General features: G+C 44.5%; 2 protein-coding genes across 6 annotated transcripts in view; both read right to left on the bottom strand.

Annotated features, from left to right (window-relative positions):
• Positions 1-838: 838 nt before the first annotated feature.
• On the bottom strand, positions 839-2,090 carry LOC127906016 (tropomyosin alpha-1 chain-like; the record flags this gene model as incomplete). Its single annotated transcript, XM_052513430.1, has 2 exons — positions 1,511-2,090; positions 839-964 (listed from the first exon to the last, which is right to left on the bottom strand). Coding segments are annotated over exons 1-2 (240 nt in total), but the record flags the coding sequence as incomplete, so codon positions are not given.
• A 3,748-nt stretch (positions 2,091-5,838) lies between these two features.
• The window catches only part of LOC118372873 (talin-2), a 135,921-nt gene continuing 122,636 nt past the window's right edge, over positions 5,839-19,123 (bottom strand). For 3 of the 5 annotated variants that reach the window (XM_052513425.1, XM_052513426.1, XM_052513423.1), the window contains 12 exons: positions 18,642-18,825; positions 18,262-18,387; positions 17,948-18,019; positions 17,137-17,253; positions 16,347-16,532; positions 15,980-16,087; positions 15,780-15,885; positions 15,170-15,294; positions 11,459-11,647; positions 11,117-11,299; positions 10,785-10,910; positions 5,839-8,939 (listed from right to left, as the gene is read on the bottom strand). In XM_052513425.1, the coding sequence (XP_052369385.1) occupies positions 8,811-8,939; positions 10,785-10,910; positions 11,117-11,299; positions 11,459-11,647; positions 15,170-15,294; positions 15,780-15,885; positions 15,980-16,087; positions 16,347-16,532; positions 17,137-17,253; positions 17,948-18,019; positions 18,262-18,387; positions 18,642-18,825 (1,651 nt within the window). In that variant the 3' untranslated portion in view covers positions 5,839-8,810. The remainder of the gene's footprint in view (positions 8,940-10,784; positions 10,911-11,116; positions 11,300-11,458; positions 11,648-15,169; positions 15,295-15,779; positions 15,886-15,979; positions 16,088-16,346; positions 16,533-17,136; positions 17,254-17,947; positions 18,020-18,261; positions 18,388-18,641; positions 18,826-19,123) is intronic. The other 2 variants (XR_008126806.1, XM_052513424.1) reach the window with 2 other exon arrangements.

Consider the following 19,123-nt stretch of genomic DNA (forward strand, 5'->3'; position numbering starts at 1 on the left):
CCAATTCATAATAATGATAGACCTATAGGCTACTTAAAGTATAAATATTTTTGGTACCATTTTTGTTTAATGTTTTTTTTTAATCATAATTAGGTGTTCTTTCTAAACTGACACAATAAGAGGCATGTTTCCTATAAGAACAAACGTTTAATTATTGGCGTCCCCTACAACATTCTCAATAAAAGGAGAAGTAAAAGTTTTAATTTGACGACTGGAATATAATGTATGACACCTACAAATCTAAAATAAAAGGTATTTAAAATATTCAAAACCAGGGTACACTGCCTAAACCTGTAACTTGGCCATATAAAACACAGCTAAATTTAACCTTCTGCTTGCATCTTCGAGGAGGGTGGCACACAAGGCACATTTGTTAGGCCTACAGTTGGTCTACTCAGTCTTATTCGGTTTCAGTGAACACGTGGAATATTGCGTATTGCAGGTCGAGCGTAATGAAGACGCAGCTATTAACCATAAACAATTATGTAGGCTATTCCAAACTGAAACAATAAAATAATCCTAATTTATATGTATATGTATGATGACTAGGCCTTGAATGAAACATGTTGAGGTTCCATGTTAGCAGACTCTTCGTATTCCCCCTTAATCCAATTCGGACAGGTTTATGCCACCGCGCCTCTTTTTATTTTATTTTTTTATTTCACCTTTATTTAACCAGGTAGGCAAGTTGAGAACAAGTTCTCATTTACAATTGCGACCTGGCCAAGATAAAGCAAAGCAGTTCGACAGATACAACGACACATGGAGTAAAACAAACATACAGTCAATAATACAGTATAAACAAGTCTGTATACAATGTGAGCCTCTTCAAACTTACGTCTGTGGCTTTCTTCTCTGCGAGTTCAAGTTTCTCATGGGCATCCTTAAGAGACTCAGAGTACTTGTCCAACTCATCCTCTGTTCCCTTCAGCTTCTTCTGCAGCGCTACCAGGTCATCCTCAAGCTGATAGTTGGTGGATAATATCATCAGTTAATTGGGGTGTGCCACAAACAGAGTGGACGCACAGCCAGAAACAGACAAAAAGGGAACAAAACAAAAGCCAAGAGTCATAGAAAAAAGGCAAACACTTATAAATGCTTCATATCTTATTCTTTGTATTTGGACAAGTATTGACATGTAATTTATTCAATCCACTCACAACACTAGAGTGGCATACTTTAATCAATAGATTACGCTATTCATGTTTTAGGGTAAAAATATATATATAACGCTGATCAAAGAATATTAGTTTATACTAGGCTAAATCCTGCATGATGCAGTATAAATGAATCGGTCAAACAATATTTTCTAAAACTTCCTGGAGTCAAATAATAAAATATTGTCACGCCCCAAAAACAAATATATTCCTAATACGATTAAATACAACAATCAATACTGATCCTCATACTCATCCTCTGAGACTTGATTTAATCCATATCGAGAGAGAGAACGCTCCAAAGCACTCCGTGCCCAAACAAGACAGAAGCCGATTTCTCTATGGATGCCAACCTGTTTGCTCTTGTCCTCCGCTGCCTTCTTGTCTACCTCAGCTCCCTCAGCTCTGTCCAGGGCATTCTCCTTGTCGAGTTTAAGCATCTGCATCTTCTTCTTGATGGCGTCCATGACTACTGTGTTGTTGGGGTGGTCTCACCAACTGACAAAAACCAAACTTTGAGTAAAACGCTGAGAAGCTCCGCGCGTCTGAACCACACTGAACGTGAAGCTGGAGTGCAAGCTCGAGCCGACTATAGTTTGTCAAATATGTACTATAGCAGAGGAGTTACTAGATCCCCATGGGTACCAAATACTTTTTTGTGGAAGCGACGCCAGATGCTCTCTTCCGCGGGTCCTGCCTTTTTTATGGCTCTCCTCCGCGATTCGCTGATCCAATACATTTTACCGTTGATAAGACTATATATGGGTTATGGGCGAGAAAGTGGCACCCCCTCAAAGACGTCTGTTCCTTTTTCAAACACTGTGCTGAGACGTAGGCTACAGCCAAGGAAGTCAGTTTGGGGAGTGGGGGTCAGTTTATGCACAAGGAAGTGAAGGTGGACAACAAAAACATGATCTTTGACTGGAATTGCTCATTTCATTCTGGTAGGATAATTTACATTTGCTCAACACAGCAGTTCAAAGAAGGCTTGATAGAGTAATATTAATACTAATAAAAAATGGCATAGTAATCGTTATGTTACTATTCCTCCAAACAAATTAATGTTTAAAATAATTGTAGCCCACACTTAGTTTAGCCATTGAACCCTCTTCATTATGAATCGTGTATCCACTATGAATCATAACACCTGAGAGATGGGGTCATGTAACTCTGATCTCCAAAGACATGAGCAGTTATTAAAGCAGACAAATTTAGCATAATGTTTAAAAGGAATTGTCCCTGGGAGGGGTGTCATATTATCTATGCTGAAGTGTTCTGTCAGTGATACCACACAGTAGAGATGAGAGGAGCACGACAACAAGTCCCTCAAGATATTGTTCACAGTCTGAAGAGGGGCATCAGATAGTGTTATATTCAACAGTGGAATATCATCGAGCTTATAAGTGCCTTGGAGTTCATTCAAAATGGCCACAGGGTAAGAAACGAGTGCTTTGGCATTTCAGCAATCCCCCTCTTCCTCTGTTACAGCTCACAGGTCCAGGGGAGTCAGTCACAGCTGTCGCACATGAACAGTGGAGGAGGAACCAGAGACCTGTAATACTGCAAAATTATGGCAAAGCAATTATCTTTTTGTCCTGAATACAAAGTGTTGTTTGGTGCAAATCCAATAGAACACATTACTGAGTACCACTCTCTATATTTTCAAACATAGTGGCGGCTGCATCATATATATGTTATGGGCATGCTTGTAATCTTTAACGACTGTGGAGTTTTTCAGGACAGAATGGAGCTAAGCACAGGACAAATCCTCAAGGAAAAATCCTAGTGGAATCCTAGAATTTTAAAAAGAATAATGTGCAAATGTTGCACAATCCAGGTGTGGAAAAAGCTCTTAGAGACTCAGAGCTGTAATCGCTGCCAAAGGTGCTGCAACAAAGTTTTTGACTGAGTGATGTGAATACTGTCATTTAATTTTCAATAAATGTTCAATCATTTCTAAAAACATGTTTTCACTTCGCCATTATGGGGTATTGTGTATAGATGGGTGAGAAAATAAGACTAACATAACAAAATGTGGAATAAGTCAAGGGGTATGAATACTTTCTGAAAGCACTGTATGTACTTTGAAGCGGACTAAAGCATTAGATAAATAGTTTGCAGTGATCACTAATGTTCTCCCTGGGGTGTCTGCCCATCTCATTTTATGGCAGGCAGCTGTCATTCTCTTGTTAGCCTGGGTTTTGCTGGCACAGGCACAGCATGCCGCTCATACACACAGATCAAAAGACCACATAGACCGCTCATACAGAGATCAGAGAGGCTCAGAGCAGAAGCCATGCTTTCCCAGGACATTTGGGGCTAATGGAGACAGATACTAGACACAGATACACAAACACAGTACCTGGCCAACTCATCATAATGCCTTAAAGTCTAGCCAAGCACCTAGGGCCTCTGAAATCCTGGTCCCAGATTGGTTTGTTCTGTATAGCCAACTCCAAAATAGCTCAGGGACCAGGCTGGGCCAAAACAAAGTACATGGAATTAAATGTACACAGAGTTAACTTAACTGTGTAAATTCTATTTAGGTATTCTTACTGGGGAAGTGATAAACCCGTTTACTACAGTGGAGTTTCATGCCCATGCCTCGCTTCATATTTCAGGTATTCAGTCTCATTAAAATAGATAGAGGGCACTTTTATTTAATTGTTTTATATTACCTTTATTTAACTAGGCAAGTCAATTAAGAACAAATTCTTATTTTCAATGAATAGGAACGGTGGGTTAACTGCCTGTTCAGGGGCAGAATGACAGATTTGTACCTTGTCAGCTCAGGGGTTTGAACTTGCAACCTTCCAGTTACTAGTCCAACGCTCTAACCACTAGGCTACCCTGCCGCACTGAAGTATCTGACCCTATGATTCTATGGCCTTTCATTACTGGGAACTTTGGATAACACAAAACTTACTGTATCTCTCTGTCAGTCATGTAATACATGTGCTTCCTTGATGCCTCTAAGACCCCCCCATAACAGTATACCCCTCAATCCCACACCACTGGTCTGACAATAGCATTGTGGTGAGTAGAGTATCCCCAGAATTCTCAGGCTGGTGGGAAGTATGTGGTCCTGTAACGCGGTCGGTTGTAACGCGGTCGTGGGTGAGTGTCAGTGTAATGGTCTCTGGTAATAACTATGTGAACCCTACAGACCTCTGGCAGCCCTCTTCATTAACCAGGACTTTCTGGTATTTTGATGAAAAATCTTAGCACAGTGGGTCAGGTGAAAAGGGTCTTGAAATGCAGTAGACATTGTCTACATTCTCAGAGTAGTACAATTCCACAATGGGATCAATAGCTAAATTGTATTCCAACACATGGGTGCAGAGAGGTTTTCTTCGAACCCCCGCATTTCACTGTAGTTTAAGAACTTTGAGAAAGGCAGATGATTTCATCTTCACAATGTCAAGAATAGTTGAACAATTCCTGTTCCTTTTTCACACCATGTGGGTGCTTCGAAAGACAGACCGACACGCTAAACGATTGCTTGACAACAGCTACCCATCTCATTTACAATGTGGTTTGGGCGGAGCAGAACCTTGCTACCTCTGAGGTCACCCACCCACAGATAACATCCATGTGTGATGTCTATGTGTAGCTCTGGGTGCAGCATTCAAAGGGGTGACTGCAGCTGGCCAGGGAACGTTATGTCGTCGGTGTCTCATTTTCCCTCTGTGGCAGCATGTATGCCAAAGAGTTGGGGTTGGAAGGATTCTAAGAGTTAGCTTGCCTCAGACAAACGACAACAGCTGATTCAGGAAGTTTTATTGTGACATGTGGCTCTATACTTTTCAAAAAAAGGACCTACACTCTTCTTGACATTTACTTCCCAATATGTTCTAACAGAGAAGTTTCCTTTCAAAACTGATTGAAGGGAACACATTGAACCACATATAGCCCAGGCTTCTCATGTGTCAACAAGGCGAGATTTGGACGGGCGGCCCCGCGAGACTTGACCATATAAAGCTCAAAGGCCATTTTACAATTCCAATTGTAAACCAGTAGATTGTCCTAGTTCACTGATTCAAAGGATCCGATTGGTGCCATTTTGCTTTCACCTGTCTAGCACCTTGAGATCAGCGATTATAGTTTTGAGATCCACCCTTCCTGCCAAGAATTCTGGGTATTATCCTGCAGGAGGGAGCAGCTGTGCCAGTATCATTTACAAATAACCTCCCTCAGATTTTAGAGCAGGTCAGAATTAGTACCTGTCTCAGCTCTAACCAACACCAGCTATATATAGCACAAGGTTCACTGCTGACTAAGAAATACCACCTACCTTCACTGACAGGAGCAGCTTAAAGAGACCCTGCCTGAAAAAGTCACCTCTAGAGCAGTAGGTCTCTTCAAACCACAGGATCACGTTCTGTTATTGCACTAGTAGTGCATGTTTTTATGTGCAGGATGTGATGCTAGGATTTGTGATTATTAAAGCTTTACTACAGTATACATGTCATTAGTCTGTCACAGGCTTTCACCTCATCTTTAATCAACAACTTCTCGGTCATCTGTGGCTTCATTTCTGGCTGGCACAATGGCCTGAACCTGAGAATGTAGATTAGTCTAGGAGAAGGCTGCTGGAATCAGACACAATGTTAGCCTGTCCATTCATGATCACACTCCTGTATTCAACAAACCAGGTAAAAACACAATTCTGCAGGCCATATTACGTTGAAACCCTTTATTTTCAGTGAATACAAAAAAAACATGTTTTCTTGTGGCCAGATAAATAGTTTCCATACTGTAGGTCATTGTCACTTCATATCGATCTTTCTTGTAGAACTGTACTTTAATTATCATTGAATTCATTATGGGACAAACACACAGGTATGAACAGTTTCTCCCTACCATTGAAATGTGTCACACTACATTAACAGTGACAGCTATACATCTTAATATCCTTATCACATTTATCCTTAAAAAAATATTCCTTGTGGCTTAAAAGAGAGAAAAAATAAATCAATCCATAAAACTTTTGTGAGACAGCAGAGTACAGACCTATTGTCCAGAGTGTGTGAATCCTATGATTTACTTGTAACATACAATAACCGAACGACAGACTCCATTCTGTCATAGATAGAGTTCAGAAGCATCTTGATACATGCCCATGGAATGCAGTACAAAAATGTGTTGTCTTCATATATATCATATACATATAGTGATGGTACTTTTTACACAGCGACACATTAGTCTCTGCCCTCAAGGCCATGGGTGCATCAGGCAGGAAGATGGGGACAGAGGTACAGTTTATAGGACAACGCAGTAGTACCTGTGAGGCCATGTTTTTCATCTCTATGGGACCTAAAAGTATTGGTAATAGGCTATGACAAGAACAACTCAAGGCCCTACTCATTGATACTGACCACACTCCTTTATCCAGCTAGATAAGTTGTCACAAGCAGACCAGACGCTGTATGAGCTAGAGACTAAGGCACTAATGACATAATACTACAACAACCAGATGCGTGAACTCTGACAGAACTGTACCAGCGTTTGAACTGTAGAGCCTACTGTTACACATCAATACGGAGTAAAACATGTTTAACATGGACCGTTTGCAGTTTGTTAGGGGTTATTGTCCATATGTGCAGTTCAGAACACCAATACCATTCAGTGCGTCGTGTAGATGTATTTTCTGTTTCGAAAATAATAGAACCCAGAAGCCATGCATATGACTGACAGAACTTTACCCCACAATAATGATTTGTTTGCTAACCGACACTCACTGACTGTCCATAAAACTAGTAAAACCAAACGCTAGAACCAAACCTGGGTTGTGTTCATTAGGATTCTAGGTAATCCCTCCTCCGATTTCCTCCTTTCGGTGCATAATGAACACAAGCCTGGCAAACAGAAGGTAAATATAGTGCAATAGTAGCACTTCCCACTACAGTTACACAAAGCACCATTAGAGTAAGAGTGAGACGGATTCAACAGGTGAACAACAACAGGACGTGATCCACTGTAGTGGTCCAACAGGCCCCTATGGAGGGATGGGGGACTCTGCCCCGTGTAAGACAGCAGGGGTAACCATCAGAAGCACAGTACATTGTGTAAAGTCAACAAACATTTACCACTTTACATTCATTCAAGAGGTCTGGGGTGTTACAATATCAGAGCCGTCCATTTCAGCTTGCGTTATGAGTTGTAGAGAAATCACGCTTTATCAATGAGAATATTTTCAGATTGCCTGGATGTTTTTAAAAAACTCCTACTTATATCGTAATACATTTTAAAGACCAGCAGTTGTTTCCTACATTAGTGTTTTTTCTTACAGTATCTGAACAGTTTTCAGAGGTGCAGTGTTTGTAGTGTTTGAAAAGATCAAGCAAGAGGTTACTTCATTACATTGCATGTCAGGAGGCTGTGAGGACACCAACACTGCCCCCTACAGCGCCTTCATAGTATTGCTTCATGAACATCAGTTCCAGCTGTATGGCTCAATATCAACTGTAAACTAATGAGAATAGTAGAAGGAAGCCAGTTAACTGACTGTCCACAGTCCAGGTTATGCAGGGCTAGGAGATCTGTAGGAGTGGAAGGGATGAGACAAGTTAAGCTTATTGTAAATGTCAGAGTATCTTAACTTGCTAAAAATGTTATTCTGTAGTAACTTCGCCTCCAAATCACAGAAATAATAAAGTACTAGATTGTAATGCATCATAAGAGGTTGTTGTAAAGAGGTCTCGAGCAATTAGATGCAAATTTAAAGCATTTATCAACACTAGGCACATTTCAATCTTCAGTGTCAAGAGCACATCTAAACAAGGATTATTTAAAGTGTCTACGCAAGCCGATCGGTCAATGCAACAAAAAATGGTTCCCTGAAATAAGATCCATAAGCTATACTTCAATATGCTCCAAATACCTCAACTGTCTGAATTACTTGCTGTCTGACAAGGAGGAGACATATATATATTTATAGACCACAAGGTGACATAAGTGTCAAATCACCCAAGTGTGGAATTTCAAACACTAGTAATATCTAGGAAATGCTATAATTTCTCACTTGTCTCATAAAAAAGGAAATGAATAGCAATGTGTGTGTAAATGCCTAATGTACTGTATGCACATAACATATCACACTCTTCTTCCTTTATGAAAGAAAGTCTGGCCAAAAGGTTAAGACCATGCTAACATCTAGAAATATCCCCTTAGTTTGGAGATTCACTGTCAACACTAGTATCCAATCACATCAAAAGTATAGCTCCATAGAGAAAAATATTCAAACTGTTATGATGCACATTTTTCAGCTTGTTCACCTGTTACAAATCCATTGCTTCTAGAGAATACTTTTTCCCAGTGTAGGTTAACTGGCAGGTAATGCAGGGTAATAGACCGTCACAAGCCAAGTCATAGTGGTAGTAGACAACTCCTGGCAGTTAAAGACCCCTGCAGGTGTAGTAGACAGTGGCTATCCATGTCCCATTCTGGGCTTGACCCCACTGGTTGAGAGGGCACATTAAAAGGCCAACTTAACTTTGTTGCACACTGAGAAAGTCAATTTGGGCCACCGCTCGTGAGTGTGGTAACATAATACAATATACACACACAGGTACAAATGCGCTCAATACACACACACACACACACACACACACACACACGCAGCGGCAGCATGGCAATGCAGCAGGGTATAGCTCAGTTCTCGTCCTCTCGTAGTTCACTGGGTAAGAACTTGTACTGCTGCTGTCTGATCTGAGCCAGCTTCTTCCTGGCCTCCTCCAGCTCTCTCTCCTTCCTCAGCATCTCCTCCTGGGCAGCTATGATCTGGACACAGGATACAACAGGCACCGGTTAGTACTCAACACCTAGCTACAGTGAGGGAAAAAAGTATTTGATCCCCTGCTGATTTTGTGCGTTTGCCCACTGACAAATAAATTATCTGTCTATCATTTTAATGGTAGGTTTATTTGAACAGTGAGAGACAGAACAACAAAACAATCCAGAAAAACGCGTCAAAAATTGTATAAGTTGATTTGCATTTTGATGAGGGAAATATGTATTTGACCCCTCTGCAAAACATGACTTACTTGGTGGCAAAACCCTTATTGGCAATCACAGAGGTCAGACGTTTCTTGTAGTTGGCCACCAGGTTTGCACACATCTCAGGAGGGATTTTGTCCCACTCCTCTTTGCAGATCTTCTCCAAGTCATTAAGGTTTCGAGGCTGACATTTAGCAACTCGAACCTTCAGCTCCCTCCACAGATTTTCTATGGGATTAAGGTCTGGAGACTGGCTAGGCCACTCCAGGACCTTAATGTGCTTCTTCTTGAGCCACTCCTTTGTTGCCTTGGCCATGTGTTTTGGGTCATATTCATGCTGGAATACCCATCCATGACCCATTTTCAAGCCATGGCTGAGTGAAGGAGGTTCTCACCCAAGATTTGATGGTATATGGCCCCGTCCATCGTCCCTTTGTTGCGGTGAACTTGTCCTGTCCTCTTAGCAGAAAAACACCCCCAAAGCATAATGTTTCCACCTCCATGTTTGATGGTGGGGATGGTGTTGTTGGGGTCATAGGCAGCATTCCTCCTCCTCCTCCAAACACAGCGAGTTGAGTTGATGCCAAAGAGCTCCATTTTGGGCTCGTCTGACCACAACACTTTCATCCAGTTGTCCTCTGAATCATTCAGATGTTCATTGGAAAACTTCAGACAGGCATGTATATGTGCTTTCTTGAGCAGGGGGACCTTGCAGGCGCTGCAGGATTTCAGTCCTTCACGGCGTAGTGTTACCAATTGTTTTCTTGGTGACTATGGTCCCAGCTGCCTTGAGATCATTGACAAGATCCTCCCGTGTAGTTCTGGGCTGATTCCTCACCGTTCTCATGATCATTGCAACTCCACGAGGTGAGATCTTGCATGGAGCCCCAGGCCGAGGGAGATTGACAGTTCTTTTGTGTTTCTTCCATTTGTGAATAATTGCACCAACTGTTGTCACCTTCTCACCAAGCTGCTTGGTGATGGTCTTGTAGCCCATTCCAGCCTTGTGTAGGTCTACATTCTTGTCCCTGACATCCTTGGAGAGCTCTTTGGTCTTGGCCATGGTGGAGTTTGGAATCTGATTGATTGATTGCTTCTGTGGACAGGTGTCTTTTATACAGGTAACAAGCTGAGATTAGAAGCGCTCCCTTGAGTGTGCTCCTAATCTCAGCTCGTTACCTGTAAAAAAGACACCAGGGAGCCAGAAATCTTTCTGATTGAGGGGGGGGTCAAATACTTATTTCCCTCATTAAAATACAAATCAATGAATAAAATGTTTGACATATTTTTGTTGTTGTTATTCTGTCTCTCACTGTTCAAATAAACCACCATTACAATGATAGACTGGTCATTTCTTTGTCAGTGGGCAAACGTACAAAATCAGCAGGGGATCAAATACTTTTTTCCCTCACTGTAATTAACACTAGGACAGAACAGGAACCAGTTACTACACAACACCTGATACAAACCAGCCTATACAACATACTGTACAGTGCTGTCAGCTCCTGATAAATGCTTGGAGTTGTTCTTAATGTGTCCACTTACAGAACTGAAAGGTTTGACAAGAGTACATCTGGTTTGAACAGTCTACATGTCACTGTGGTGTCTGCCAGAGCGCTGAAGTCTCACCTGAGCGATTCCTCCCACAAACTTGGTCTTGACCACCACGTTGTCATCGTCTGCCTTGTGGAATGCAGCTTTCTGGGCCGCTCGGACCAGGTTGTCCGATGCCCTCTTTACTGCGTTACCAGCAGCCTTTGGGAGGACAGTCCATCAATATCATATCACATAACATGTTACAACTATTACACAATGCTAATCACAAGATGTGTGTTTGTGGGGTTACACTGAGCCCCGTCTCCCCCGGCACCCCTCCAGATCTGAAACAATTAGATAGACGTGTAGGATCTACAGGAGTGCCGAGGAGGCAGGGGGGAATTTGTTATTCATCATCCTCATACCTGCAGTCTCCTCATGGCCTCAGAGTCCTGGTCAGCTTTAACCTTACAGGCCACTAGGAGCTGGGCTGTGGAGGCTGCCACCTGCTTGGCTGACGAGATCAGCTTCTCCTCGCTGGCTTGGCCCTGGACCGAGGCATTAGCTGCCTCACACAGGTTACTGGTGGCTGCTGCTACCATCCGGGCCTGTAGGAGAGAACACAGAGAGAACGGTTCATATATATTTTAAAGATGCAATCCCTTAGAATTAGTGATGTGTTCATTCCAGCTCTTCTAAAAAAAGGATTGATCATCGTCATTTGGAGGCTTTATTTAGATTGTGTGTGTGTAGGTGTGTGTACGTACCGCTGAGATGAGACCCTGGGACCACTGACCATCATCCACTGCATTAGCTGGAATGGAGCCCACCTTGCCCTGAGCCACCAGCTCTCTCTGGGCAGCTGAGGCAGACTTGACCAGGGCACTGGTGGCTGCAGCGATGGACTTAGCTGCTTCCAGGATCTGCTCCTCAAAGTCCAGCGTTTCATCTGCTTGCTGAAGGGGAGACGGGACAGTCAAAACTCAGACGTCTCACAGGACGAGACAGTCACAACTCAGACGTCTCACAGGACGAGACAGTCACAACTCAGACGTCTCACAGGACGGGACAGTCACAACTCAGACGTCTCACAGGACGAGACAGTCACAACTCAGACGTCTCACAAGACGAGACAGTCACAACTCAGACGTCTCACAGGACGGGACAGTCACAACTCAGACGTCGCACAGGACGAGACAGTCACAACTCAGACGTCGCACAGGACGAGACAGTCACAACTCAGACGTCTCACACGAGACACGACAGACAGACGTCTCACAGGGGACAGTCACAACTCAGACGTCTCACAGGACGAGACAGTCACAACTCAGACGTCTCACAAGACGGGACAGTCACAACTCAGACAGTCACAACTCAGACGTCTCACAGGACGAGACAGTCACAACTCAGACGTCTCACAGGACGAGACAGTCACAACTCAGACGTCGCACAGGACGAGACAGTCACAACTCAGACGTCTCACAGGACGAGACAGACGAGACAGTCACAACTCAGATGTCTCACAGGACGAGACAGTCACAACTCAGACGTCTCACAGGACGAGAGAGTCACAACTCAGACGTCTCACAGGACGAGACAGTCACAACTCAGACGTCTCACAGGACGAGACAGTCACAACTCAGACGTCTCACAGGACGAGACAGTCACAACTCAGACGTCTCACAGGACGAGACAGGCGGGACAGTCACAACTCAGACGTCTCACAGGACGAGACAGTCACAACTCAGACGTCTCACAGGACGAGACAGTCACAACTCAGACGTCTCACAGGACGAGACAGTCACAACTCAGACGTCTCACAGGACGAGACTCACAACTCAGACGCGTCTCACAGGACGGGACAGTCACAACTCAGACGTCTCACAAGACGTCACAAGTCAACTCACAGTCACGGAGAACTCAGTCTCACGTGGGACAGTCACAGGTCTCACAGGAGACAGTCACAACTCAGACGTCTCACAGGACGAGACAGTCACACTCAGGCGTCTCACAAGACGAGACAGTCACAACTCAGACGTCTCACAGGACAGGAGACAGTCACAACTCAGACGTCTCACAAGACGAGACAGTCACAACTCAGACGTCTCACAAGACGGACAGTCACAACTCAGACGTCTCACAGGCACAGGACGAGACAGTCACAACTCAACTCACAGACAGTCACAACTCAGACGTCTCACAGGACGAGACAGGTCACAACTCAGACGTCTCACAGGACGAGACAGTCACAACTCAGGCGTCTCACAGGACGAGACAGACTGTCTCAGTCACAACTCAGACGGCACAGGACGAGACAGTCACAACTCAGACGTCTCACAGGACAGACGAGACAGTCACAACTCAGACGTCTCACGACGAGACTCAACAGGACGAGACAGTCACAACTCAGACGTCTCACAAGACGAGACAGTCACAACTCAGACGTCTCACAGGACGAGACAGTCACAACTCAGACGTCTCACAGGACGAGACAGACAGACAGTCACAACTCAGACGTCTCACAGGACGAGACAGTCACAACTCAGACGTCTCACAGGACGAGACAGTCACAACTCAGACGTCTCACAGGACGAGACAGTCACAACTCAGACGTCTCACAGGACGAGACAGTCACAACTCAGACGTCTCACAGGACGAGACAGTCACAACTCAGACGTCTCACAGGACGAGACAGTCACAACTCAGACGTCTCACAGGACGGGACAGTCACAACTCAGACGTCTCACAACTCAGACGTCTCACAAGACGAGACAGTCAACTCAGACGTCTCACAGGACGTCTCACGGGACAGTCAACGAGACAGTCACAGACGTCTCACAGGATGGGACAGTCACAACTCAGACATCTCACAGGACAGGATGGGACAGACTCACGTCTCAGTCACAACTCAACTCAGACGTCAACTCAGACGTCTCACAGGACGGACAGTCACAAGTCTCACAGGACGGGACAGTCAACTCAGACGTCTCACAGGACGGGACAGTCAACTCAGACGTCTCACAGGATGGGACAGTCACAACTCAGACGTCTCACAAGACGAGACAGTCAACTCAGACGTCTCACAGGACGGGACAGTCAACTCAGACGTCTCACAGGATGGGACAGTCACAACTCAGACGTCGCACAGGACGAGACAGTCACAACTCAGACGTCTCACAGGACGAGACAGACGAGACAGTCACAACTCAGATGTCTCACAGGACGAGACAGTCACAACTCAGACGTCTCACAGGACGAGACAGTCACAACTCAGACGTCTCACAGGACGAGACAGTCACAACTCAGATGTCTCACAGGACGAGACAGTCACAACTCAGATGTCTCACAGGACGAGACAGTCACAACTCAGACATCTCACAGGACGAGACAGTCACAACTCAGACATCTCACAGGACGAGACAAAGATAGGCAGCAATCATATTACATGGCAAACGTAATGGTTTTGATGTTGGAGTTTTAGAGTCTTTCAATTTCAAAATAGTTCACTGACACAGATTTGTTTACAAATCCGTACTGTCTGCATTAAAGAAACTTCTCAGTAACATCTGTTATTTGGGGCAAACTAAACGAAATAAGAACACAAAACACTTACAACTATTCTATGCCAAGTCATTCCAAGATTAGACCAGTCCCTCACACACACAGTCTGTAGACAGGGCGGGACACTGTAGAAATATGTTTGATACATAGTTGGATTGAATAACAACCTAATATATCAAACATATCAGACAGAGGCCTGCAGAGAAGGCTTCGAGGGTTTATACTCTGATCAGAGTAGTACTTCTACAGTGTATAGGGACAGATGGGCTACAACTAGAACTACAGGACAGGAGGGGGGAGAGAGAGAGGGAGAAAGAAAGGAGAGAAAGCGAGGGAGAGCGAGAGAGGGAGTGAGTGAGAAGGGAGGAACAGAAGGGTTAGAAACAGACAGCAGGAAGGGGAGGGAGAAAGGGATTGAAAGAGGAAAAGAGTGAAGGAGGGAGAGAGGAGGGAGCGGTGAGCAGAAGGTCAGAATAGAGTAGGAGGTTCCTCCTGAACGATGTACATGATATCAGCTACAGACAGACTGATAGACTGGTAGACATACCAAAGTACATACAGACGTACAAACATGAATAAATCCAGAGACAGACGTTGCCACTACTTTCACTGTATGTGAGGAGAGACAATACAAGTATTAGACATTCAAATAGTGAATATAGCATCACCCTATGGATCTAACACTGACTCACGGCGCCTGAACACCACAGAATCTGAGTGTCAAAACTGATGAGACACTGTCTTTAAACAGACAGCCAAACACATAACACCAACAACAAAGAGACAAGCACCAAGACAAAATTACTGACAGGATTGTCATTCTTGCTCCAACCTATGCATCCCATTTATGTTATTAGTGTAGAAATTGGGGGTTAAAAATGCCCATGTGGCTTGTGAGGTGTGTTGTAGTCTCCTACCTTGGGCTTGGCTCTGGGTTTCAGCTGCTCCAGTTTCTTAGCTGCTGCTTCGATGGAAGCTGCAGCCCCCAACAGCTCTGTCTCTGCTATCACTGTGGGGTCCTCTGGGTCCACCCACTCTGTGCCTGAAACACACACAGTGAGTTGCCACACACACAGCAGAGCATGCCTCACAATATGAAGACCACAGAGACAGAACAAATGCCACATGACACGGCATGCACAGCAAATTAAGTGTGTTTAATATTGAATCGCAATTATCTTATCAGTGACATTAAATACGCAAATGAAGAGCATCCACACTGCAATGGACATGGTGATGAGCATTTCACAATGTCTTTATGGTGAGAAGGAAACTAAAATGAAGAGCATGATGAAATGAATGGGGATATTGTTAGACTAACGGGCCTGTAAAGAGGGACAATTCAACGGTCGGCCCTGAATCACAACTGGTTACATCTTAACTTACCTCCATCTGTGGCAAAGAAGGCAGGAACAGACTGTTAATAGAACACTCTGGATACATACAGTAGATCTGCTAAATGATCATTACTGTCCTATATCATGAACCAGGCGTACAGTAGTAGTTCAGTGAAGTGTCTCCTCTCACCTTTCATGGCCTCAGCAGTCTGGATGAGTTCAGTAACAGCCCCAGCAACACGTTTAGAGTGGAACACCAGCTGCTGCTTCTGTTCTGCTGTAGGCCCCTGGAGGACCTGGAGATACACACAGAGTAGAGGTGGTTCAGGAAAACATCCCCATCATCACTATTACTCTATTCTCAATCACAGACACACCCACCCAACCTACCAGCAGCACATGCTCCAGTAGGTCAATGTAACCTGTGGTGCACTCTGTCCCGTAGAGCAGTGCTCTGCTCCGTACATCCTTGTTCACCTCCTGGTGGTAAGCGGCTTGCTGAGGGACACAGACACACAGTGTTAGGAGTCAGATGTTCCACTTTCCAGGTGGTCAATATTGATGAGATGAGGAGTAATATCAATATCTATTCTTCCTCTAACATCCACACGGTTTAGGGCCTAGGGATGATCACAACCTTGCATATAGTCAGCATGTTGAAAATGGCCGTGCTGGTCAGGGTTTAAGTATACAGGATAGGAGGGTAGGGGACAGAAGGTAGGGGGAATCTTCCCTAGTAAGGAGTATTGATCAGAACCTTGCATGTGGTCAGCATGTCGAAGATGGCCTTGCGACTCAGGTTAGCTGTGGAGATCACATCCTCCTGTCGTGCAGAGTTCCCAGCCGCCACTGCTTTGGCTGTTGCCGTGGTGATGCCCTTGGTCATGCGGATGAACTCTTCAGGCGTGGTCGACTTCTCCGGGACGTCTTTAGACTGGAACACCTGAAGAAATACAACACTCAATATGTTCTTAAAAACCTCACTGACTCAATATATCAAACAACTCTCCATATAATGTTGAATTGTACAGCTGTGTGCAGTAGCACCTAACAGGGCTATGTCCTATAATGACCAAACACACAACAGGCATACTAATGTGTCCCAATGTGGCAACACTGGTTGTTGAGTTTTAACTCTGGTTTATATCTTATTGATCCCATGGTAATAGCTGTGTTTGATCAAGGCTCTAGTTGTAGTAGCTGCACTAGGAGGCAGTCCTGAGGGGGTACTGATAAAGCTTAGAGCTGGAACCACAAACTAATGGAGATCTGTGGTCCTCTGTCAGTTACTAAAGATAAGGATAGCAGGGAAAACACAGGGCCTGGGCCGTCCTAGAGTTCAGAGCTCATCTATTGACGAGTATATAAACCGTCATGGTTGATGATTCAATATGTCAATGCTTTTATAGTACGTAACTAATACAGCATTTACAGCTTAGCTTGAGGACACGTTTCGGCCACAAAGCGGAAGTGAGAGACCATGTCCATTGTCATCTATCCTAATCAAGTCATTGATGAAATAAATCACTTTATAGATGACTGCTTACCGTGAGTTCCTGTTTAATACATTCAATGGTGGCCTCCAGGGCTCTGGTCCCCCGCGTGGCCTCGTCCTCCACAGCCTTCACCGTCTTCAGCAGGGACGTCACGTTGGTCACCATCACCTGGTGGGTTACCAGAGGGGGGACAATGGGGGAGACAGGTCCATGGATGTCAGTGGGAGAGACAGCACTGGGGGCATCAGAGAGACATCTTGCCTTTGGTGGGCGGAGAGATGAACCTTTTTTTCTGTTGACAGTTTGCGTGTGCTGTTGGTATTATGTACATAAACACCATATGGAACTGAAAGACAGGCAGCACAACAGCCATCAACATGAACCACCCTGCAGCTTGAGCTGAAGTTAATATAAGCCAAACTTAACCTGTTATCTACCGTCTGTCTGCCTCAGGGCTTGGAGAAGGTCCAAAAGCAGGTTAAAAGGAGTGCCCTGGATTACTATGACTGTGTCCCAAATGGCATCCTATTCCCTATATAGTGCACTACTTATAACCAGGGGCCCAAGTAGAGCACTATATAGGGAAAGGAAATACCATTTGGGACACAGCCCATCAGTCTGTTAAACTACATTTCCACCGCATGCGCTAGGTAGGTAGTGGGCTAACAGTGATTTTAGATCTCGCTTCCTTTCCATTCGGATGAGTCATTGACTAGCGCTGGATGAGATTCATGCATGGCGTTAGCATAGAAGAGGTCGATGGGATGTTGATTAATGGCTAGGCCTAAAGGAGGGGGAAGAAATCTGCTGCTATGGCACACAACGACAGCATGCCTTCATCTGGTGTACTGGAAGCGCTCACCAGAACACCCTTTATGCACATATCAGACTGAGGAGGCATCCCGTTCACTTCTGCCATGTCTCTGGGGGACAACTGGGCGTAGATTACAAGATTTAATCTTACAATATTTTATTTCAGAGCACTAGACATAGTTCAAACAGAATTGGTCGGTTGCCCGGACACAGATTAAGCCTAGTGCTGGACTAAAAAGCACTCTGTCAAGAAGATGTATAATAACTGTATAATAAGCTACAGCCAGGAGGGATGATGATGCAACAATGCCTGTTAGAGACAGTGGCCTTAGAGTCCAATATGGGTCTCACTGGGTCTCCTACCTTGGCAGCACTCTTCAGCTGGTACATGGAAGGGTCGTCTGCAGCCTTGCCCGCAGCACACTTAGTGGCTCCTATGAGCTCAGCCAGGGCCTTGGCCACGTCTTTCACTGCGTTGATCAGAACCACCTATACAGAACACACATATCATCAGCTTATTAAGGACACAGCCTGGGGTAGAGTCCATCCCAGGTTGGGTGCATCAATAGGTCCCCATAACTAGCTACAGTACTTCCTACTTTTAATAGCAGTCTCTTTGAAAGGACAGTTGCAGTAGGCCTATGTTATATTAATTAAAAACAGTCTAAAATGGTACAGTAATTTTGTCCACTAAGGACTGTTTTGGGAACAGAAGATGTCATCTAAAATGAATATTAGGTCACCTGTGTCTCTGGGTCGTCAGAGCCGATGCTTACGGCACCCAGTTTGACCACGTCAGTGAGCTGTGTGATGGTCTTAGCTGAGGACTGGGCAGCTTGGGCTAGTTTATCCTGACCGGATGCTGCTCCAGACACCAACATCTTAGTGTCCTCCACCAAAGCCTTCGCTGTCTTCAATATGTTCTCCCTGGGAGGGGGTGCGGGGAGAGGGAGGAGAGAGAGACGGACAGACGAAGAGAGACCAAAGGAGGTGGTAAAACCTCTAAACTTCTACAGGTGTTACCATGGCTCATGGTTAAACATTACGTAGTTTTTTTTTAAATTCCAATGGTCTTATTAATACTATCCTGCTATGAGACGACCCTCCACCAACACAGAGATATGTCAACACTCTTTTAACCCATTCAAAATGATAGCTCTTAACACTAGATCCCTAAAGCAGTCATTTTGACAGCTTTTTGGTTTTTATTACTCTGCCATTAACT

The sequence above is a fragment of the Oncorhynchus keta genome, unplaced genomic scaffold, assembly GCF_023373465.1.
Source record: "Oncorhynchus keta strain PuntledgeMale-10-30-2019 unplaced genomic scaffold, Oket_V2 Un_scaffold_1109_pilon_pilon, whole genome shotgun sequence".
Taxonomy (NCBI): Eukaryota; Metazoa; Chordata; class Actinopteri; order Salmoniformes; family Salmonidae; genus Oncorhynchus; species Oncorhynchus keta.